At 38.2% G+C, this 7500-nt stretch overlaps 1 protein-coding gene across 3 annotated transcripts in view; it reads left to right on the forward strand.

Annotated features, from left to right (window-relative positions):
* LOC131362387 (POU domain, class 2, transcription factor 2) overlaps positions 1-7500 on the forward strand; it is a 56472-nt gene that overhangs the window by 28132 nt on the left and 20840 nt on the right. For all 3 annotated transcript variants that reach the window (XM_058404308.1, XM_058404309.1, XM_058404310.1), the window contains exons 2-3: positions 6297-6362; positions 7069-7103. In XM_058404308.1, the coding sequence (XP_058260291.1) occupies positions 6297-6362; positions 7069-7103 (101 nt within the window). The remainder of the gene's footprint in view (positions 1-6296; positions 6363-7068; positions 7104-7500) is intronic.

Genomic DNA, 7500 nt, shown 5'->3' on the forward strand with positions numbered 1-7500 from the left:
ATGATGATGATGATGGTGATGATGATGATGATGATGATGATGATGGTGATGATGATTATGATGATGATAGTGATGATGATGATGATGATGGTGATGATAGTGATGATGATGATGATGATGATGATTATGATGATAGTGATGATGATGATGATGATGATGATGATGGTGATGATGATAGTGATGATGATAGTGATGTTGATGATGATGATGATGATGCCTTTGTTGTTGATCTTGATATGATAGATGTGATAGTATGAAAGCCTTATTAGAGAAGTCTAGCCTTATTATTTTGATTGACCAATAAAATGTCCTAAAGTTATGCAAATATTGATACAACCAGCAGGCAGAGGTTTTTTAAAGAAAGCTTTCCCACTCCAGAAAAACATGATCTAAACATCAGACAAGCATGACCCATTCATGACCATGGCAGACTAAGTGAGATGAAGACAATGACTTCTATACTGTGCAGAATTGTGGTTCATGGAATGCACTGCTAAACTCTTCAGTTTTCAAACAGCCAGTAAACAAACACCTAATTAAAATGTTGGACATTGCAGAAAGCAAGACAGAGAAGACCTTGTGTCCATGTTCTGTATGAAGTAGTTCTACATCATACTGGAACTTTTAGTCTGTGAAATAAATAAAGTATATATATATATATATATTGTTTTTTTTGTTTTTTTTGGGGGGGGGTTGACCGTACATTTAAAGACCAGATACACTGAATTGCCTTATTTTCTGTCTATTTCTGTCTATTTCTGTCTATTTAGTTTAAAATAGAGAAGAACAAAATACCAAACATGGGGGGAAGGAAAGGACAACCCGACCCACCCCCCCAAAAAACATATGCACATAAATATAACATAACATTGTGCTGAACAAAAGTAACTTACCACGGTTATGTCACCATACATGTCAGAAAGGCAAAAGAGATGACAAAATTATAAAACAGCCAAACTGTGAAACAAAGCCACAACATCAAGGATAAAAGAAAAGGGGCAAAGAAATAACAAAGATCAATATATATACATGTACATGTATACATACACAAACACATGTCAGCATAACAAATTATCTGCTAGGTAGTTCCTTCAGATTCCTGAAGTATGACAAAATGGGTCTCAATTTTAAGTAAAACTTATTTACTAAGTGCTTCAGTGTAAATTTGACCTTTTCTAGTTTTAGAAACATCACATCTTCCAGCCAGCTTGTAGCTGATGGAGGGGTAGAGGATTTCCAGCTCAACAAAATTCTCCGATGAGCAAGAAGAGAAGTAAAAGCAATAATATCCCTCTGACTAGTAGTCAAAGTGGCATTTGTTGTATCATCTGGTGTTCCAAAAATTGCTATTGAAGGACTGGGCCTCAACATAACCCCAAGAGCATCACTGAGGGTCCTAAAAAACCAAAGCCTAGTATTTATCTAGTCCAGAGCAAGACCAAAACATGTGTACCAGGGTGGCTGGAGAATGAGTGCATCGGTCACAAGAAGCCTCCGACCCAGGATATATTCCAGCAAGCCTAACCTTACTTAGATGGACCCTATTCAAAACTTTCAATTGTATAAGCCATAATCTAGCAGAGGTGATGATGAGTGGCAATGATGAGTGGATCCTTCCAAAAGGCCTCAGATAGCTTTATACCCAGATCTGCCTCCAATCTAGACCTTATTTTATCCAGGCTATAGTTTTCAAAAGACATTAGGTGAGAGTACAATATGGAGATCAGCCCTTTAGTACTAAAATTGAGAGTAAGGTTATTTAAAACCAAGGCAGGAGGGAGATCAGGAAAGGAAGGAAAATTATCTTTAACAAAGTAATGAATCTGATGATATCTAAAGAGGTGCTTACTTGGGAAGTCATAGGTTCTGCAAAGTTCTTCAAAACTCTTAAATAAACCATTGGTATACAGGTCTTTGAAGCATGTCAGACCACTGACTGCCCACTGTCCGAATGACGTATCCGATGTAGAAGGGAGAAATAAATTATTCTTACAGGGCCCAGAATTGATGCTGATGTCAATTTATAGTGGTAGCGAAACTGATTAAAGATCCTAAGAGTAGAAAGCACTATGGGATTGGATGTAAAATGAGAGGCTTTGAAGGGTAAAGGAGAGTATACTAAAGCTGGGAGAGATGAAGAGTGACATGTTTGTGACTCAATTGAACACCAGTTTGTTTCAGGGCAGTAAAGCCAGTATAGTATCTTTTGTATGTTGGATGCTCACTAATAATGAATAAAACTTGGAAGACCCAATCCAATCCTACTTCATGCCTCCTCTGAAGGATACGTTTATTGACCCTCTGTATTTTGTTTTCCCAGATAAAGGAGGATATAGAGTGATTGATTAAACGAAAAAAGACTTGTAAAAGTAAAAAAACTGTTGAAAAGATTAAAACAGATAAAGAAACTTTGGAAGTATTGCCATTTTGAACGAATATATTCTTCCAGCTAAAGTGAGGGGAAGACTATGCCACCTCTCTAACTCGGTTCTCATCTCTTGTAACAGAGGTTTATAGTTGGTGTTGAACAAGGAAGAGAAAGAGCATGTCATATTTGCATGTCATATTTGAGATACTTAAAGCCTTCAAGAGATAAACAAAAAGGCAGTAATTCCTGTTTAATCTGCAAGGCTAAATTGTTAATGGGAAAGCATTCACTTTCATGAAGATTTAATTTATAACCCGAAAAAGTTCCAAACTGATCCAACAGTGATATAATAGCACAACTAGTTATGGGATCACTAACGTAAAGCAAAAGGTCATCCGTGTACAAAGACATACAATGTTCGACATCCCCCCTTTTAATTCCTCGAAACAGCGTGGCAGATTTCAGTGCCACCGATAAAGGTTCAATTGCAATTGCAAAGAGAAGTGGGGATAGTGGGCATCCTTGACGAGTACCTCTTGTTAGTGGGAAGTAATCAGAACTAGAATAATTGGTTTGAATGGATGCCAGAGGTGAGTGGTAGAGAAGTTTAATCCAAGATACAAACGTCTTGCCGAAAACAAATTTTTTCAAACCTGCAAACAGATATGGCCATTCAATTCAATCGAAAGCCTTCTCCACATCCAAAGATACAATTATCTTGGGACTTGGGGAAGGATCAGGCAAGTACATTATGTTGGCTAGTCTTCGTATATTAGAAAAAGAGTGACGGTTCTTAATGAATCCTGTTTGATCATCTGAAATTATTGTAGGGACATGTTCTAAGCGGCAGGCTAGCACCTTAGCTAAAATTTTTATATCCCCATTTATAAGAGAAATAGGACGGTATGATCCACATTGAGTAGGGTCCTTGTTTTTTTAGGAAGAAGTAAAATAGATGCCTGTGAGAGAGTTGGTGGCAGGGATCCAGATTTCAGACACTCTTTAAACACTTCAAGCAGAATTGGCACAAGCCTTTCCATGAATTTCTTATAAAATTCAATAGGGTAGCCATCAGAGCCCGGAGATCTACCACTTTTCATCGCCATGATGGCCCTACTGATCTCTCCCTGCTCAAGATCTTGCTCTAAATCCTTCACCTCCTCAGATTGTAGGGTTGAAATATCTAGGTTGTCTAAAAAATGTTTCATGTCTGTTGTATCTGAAGGGAATTCTGAAGTGTATAGCTCAGTAGAAAATGTGTTGAAAATATTGTTAATTTCTTTTGGGTTACTTTTTAAAGTTAGTTTGGAGTCTCTTATTTGAGGAATAAGACGAGAGGCAGCTTGACATTTCAGCTGATGAGCCAGAAGCCAGCCAGATTTGTCCCCGTACTCATAGAAAAAACTGTTTCCTAAATATTTCCTAAAATTGTTCTGCATGAGAACTGTAGTTAAGAGGTTATATTAGTTAGTCTGTAATTGGACCCTTTTTTATATAGTTCAGCTGTTGGTGTTTGAGAGTATAATCTGTCTAAGTCTAGAATGGATTGTGACAGTGTTTGCAGTTCCATTTTATTCTCTTTATTTGTATAAGAAGAGTAGGATATTATCTGGCCCCTTATATAAGCCTTTAGAGTTTCCCAAAGTAATGAGTAGGACTCTAACTCTAACTAACGGTAGATCTGTCAAGCAAGGGGTCAGTGGCACAATTCAAGTCTTCCAAAAGTATCAGATGGTTGGGAATCAATGACAAATGATTGTTTGCAAATTGGATATCATCCCAGTTGGGTGCATAAACATTTACTAGAACAACTGGTGTTTGAAAAAGGGAACCAGAGACTATAATAAAACGGCTATTAGAATTATAATTATGTTGGATGGTGTAAACTGTATTCTCGTTAACCAAAATTGCAATGCCCCTGGATCTGCTATTAAATTTTTAATGGAAAATGTGACTGACCCATGATTTGTGGATTCTATTGTGGTTTTCCAGTCTGAGATGTGTTTCTTGAAGAAATACTATATCTGGTTTAAAATGTTTAAGATGGGAAAAAACTTTGGCTCTTTTAACGGGACCATTTAGCCCCCTGACATTCCATGACAAAAACCTCACAGGATGGCCTCTGTCATCTTTACCACCTATAACTGTGTAATATAATAATCTATGGTATGCAGGGCATATTTGTGACCATGAACTGTAAATGGGGAAATCCAACAATAACCAGCACAATATGTAGTAACTAGAGATGCAAAATGTAAACCCTCCCTCCCAACCCCAAACCAAACATGAACAACATCAACAAAAAAAAAAGAACAACATAAATCCTAGATCTAATTCCCCAACTGAGGATGATCACAGATGTAGCAAAACAGTAAACTTCCAAATTGCGCAAAATAACAAATATCAAAGTCCTATACAGTCTGGGTAATGCTCCCACCTACCAAAAGTTAGGAACACATTGTCACCATTTGGAAACTTTATCCGGCTAGTAATGTGCATGGATTGGAGAATAAAAGGATATGCAGTCGAAATCAGACCCAAGTTCGTTTGGAGTAAACAGACAATATATTCGACCCATAAGTGTAGAGAGATTTATTTCACCTTAATCATCACCCCAATGAGAGAAGTAAAAATCGCTGGCTTCCTCTGGTGTGTCAAAGCAGAGCGTTTTCCCTTTGTTGGTGATGCGTAACCTTGCTGGGTACAGGAGGGTGAATTTGACTTCCTTCCCGTAGAGCCGCCATTTCATGTCCTTAAATGCTTTTTACCCAGCTCTGCACTAAAATCATCATGAAAAAACATCCTGTGCCCAGGAAAACACACCTCCTTATTTTGTCTGCTGAATCGAAACGTACAGTGCTTGTCCTGAAAAAAATTAAAGTGCACCAAGTGCACCCTGGGTCTGCCCTGACTGGCCTTGGTGTCGTTATTTAGCCAGGGTCCAATTCAGTGGGCTCGTGCAATGAGAGGACTCATGAATAAATCCTTTCTCAGTGCTTCCACTGAAAAGTCCGTCATGAATTTAACTTTGTCTGACCTCTCAAGCTTCTCAGGAATGCCCACCACTCTCATATTGGATCTTCGTGAATGGTTCTCTAAATCATCCAGCTTCTCCTTTAGATACTCGTTTTCCTTCCATAGCGCGTCCACAGAGGCCTCAGCGTTTACCAGCCTGTCACTATAGACATTTGATGAAGATGTTGGTGATGGTCTACAGTGTATGATTTTACTTGTTCCGGAGTCGTGTTCACGGGTGACAGAGCATCTGCTAGTGCAGTTTTTAAGTAGTGAGTGGACTACTTGCGCCATGTCCGATAGGAGCGCTGAACAAAGCCTTTCGTGGTCATCTGGTAGAGCGGGCAAATCCGGAGAGGTGCAGGGTCGTCGGACTTGCTGGAGGCCTTGCCATCTTTATCTCCAGTTTTATTTCGCAGTTGCATTCTAGACACCCTAACGTTATTTAACTATGTTCCACCGTTGTTCAGAACACCAGCCAAACGAATTAAGGTAGCATATATCAGTTATACACGGTGAAATAAGTAGTTCAGGAGCCATGCTTAAACTGGGAGTCCCCTAAAGTATATATTTTTAATTTAACTGGCATGTAGTGACCCTGCAAGCAATTTATTTTTTCCTTTCACATGTTTGCTGTGTCTGTATCATATCATCAGGTTAATTCCGTAAAATTCTTTCAGAAATCCATGTGAATGCTTTCATTCTGTTTATCTACTAACACCCAAGACAAGAATGACACATGAAATTAATATAAGCTAATTTAATGAGTTTTTTTTTAAGTGCAGTATGTGGTCACAAATGAACAAATAAACCTGTTACACAACTCACATTTCTTTATAATCACAATTTTTCAGCTTTTTGTGTGTGTGTGCTTCATGAGCTTCATCAGATCTTCTCTCTGTGTTAAATGTAGATATCAGGATGAATAAAGCAGTCGATGATGAGAAGAACGAAGTCGACTTTTCTGCAGACAGCACAGGTAAAAATGGACACATTTGTGTAAATATGCACTATATTGGCAAACGTTTTGGGACACATTAGAGCAGAGACTGAGAGCCAGGCCATCTCATCCAATATCAGTGCCTGACCTCTCATAGGAATGGGGAAAGGTCAAACATTGGGGAAAGGATAAACACAATCCTAAACCTTGTGGAAAGCCTTCCGAGAAGAGTTGAAGCTGTTATAGCTGCAAAGGGCTGAGCCCAACCCCTGAAAAACAACACTTGAACTCAATGATTTGGAGGGGTGTCCCAGAACTTTTGGCAATACAGTGTATATGCTCTAATTGATGTTTTAATTGCCCAAATGTCATCATCACTTCCTTTCCAGCTACTCAACTCTCCAAAAAAACTACTCACTCTAGATATTTGTCTCTACAAGAGATAAACATTCTTTAGAAACATCACAGTTCTTCATCCTCTCTGTGTCAAGGAACACATTAAGGCCAGGCTCACCTGATGATTCAAAGATTTCACAAATTTGACATTATCATCCTTGTTCAAGCCTCTACCATAAAACAGGCTATCTCACACACACACACACACACACACACACAGGTTAAATGTGCTGTGGTCTCCCACTAATGTGATGCCTCTGGGTAACTGATTACTCTTTGTTGATGTGAGGGCTGAAGCCTGAGGCACAATGCTGAGTGTGTGTGTGTGTGTGTCTTGTGTGCTTGACAGATTCGAAGAAGAGCAGCCCCAAGCCTTGTGATCAGGTACAGCATTTTATTATTATTATTATCATTATTATTATTATTATTATTATACACACACTTTATTGTGATTTTTTTTAATCAGTCATAATTAATCATTAATTAATGCAAACCTTTGTAGACTTTCTGCTGACTGCATTAGAGACTAAATTTCTGGATAAATTAAAATTTTAATTTATATCCTTCATTTCTGACAACGTCTATTGTTCAAGACAGAATAGAATAGAATTCAATAGAATTAAATTGAATTAAATAAATTTTCCATCACATTGTTGAAGAAACACATGCTTTTTTAAGACTTACTATAAAAGTTCATGTGTGCTGGTTGCTATAGAAACAATAAACTCTCTGTGCGAGTGTCTCACGCTCTGACACTCGCTCCCTGCTGGAGCGAGTGTCA

Source organism: Hemibagrus wyckioides, linkage group LG12 (assembly GCF_019097595.1).
Source record: "Hemibagrus wyckioides isolate EC202008001 linkage group LG12, SWU_Hwy_1.0, whole genome shotgun sequence".
NCBI classification, from domain to species: domain Eukaryota; kingdom Metazoa; phylum Chordata; class Actinopteri; order Siluriformes; family Bagridae; genus Hemibagrus; species Hemibagrus wyckioides.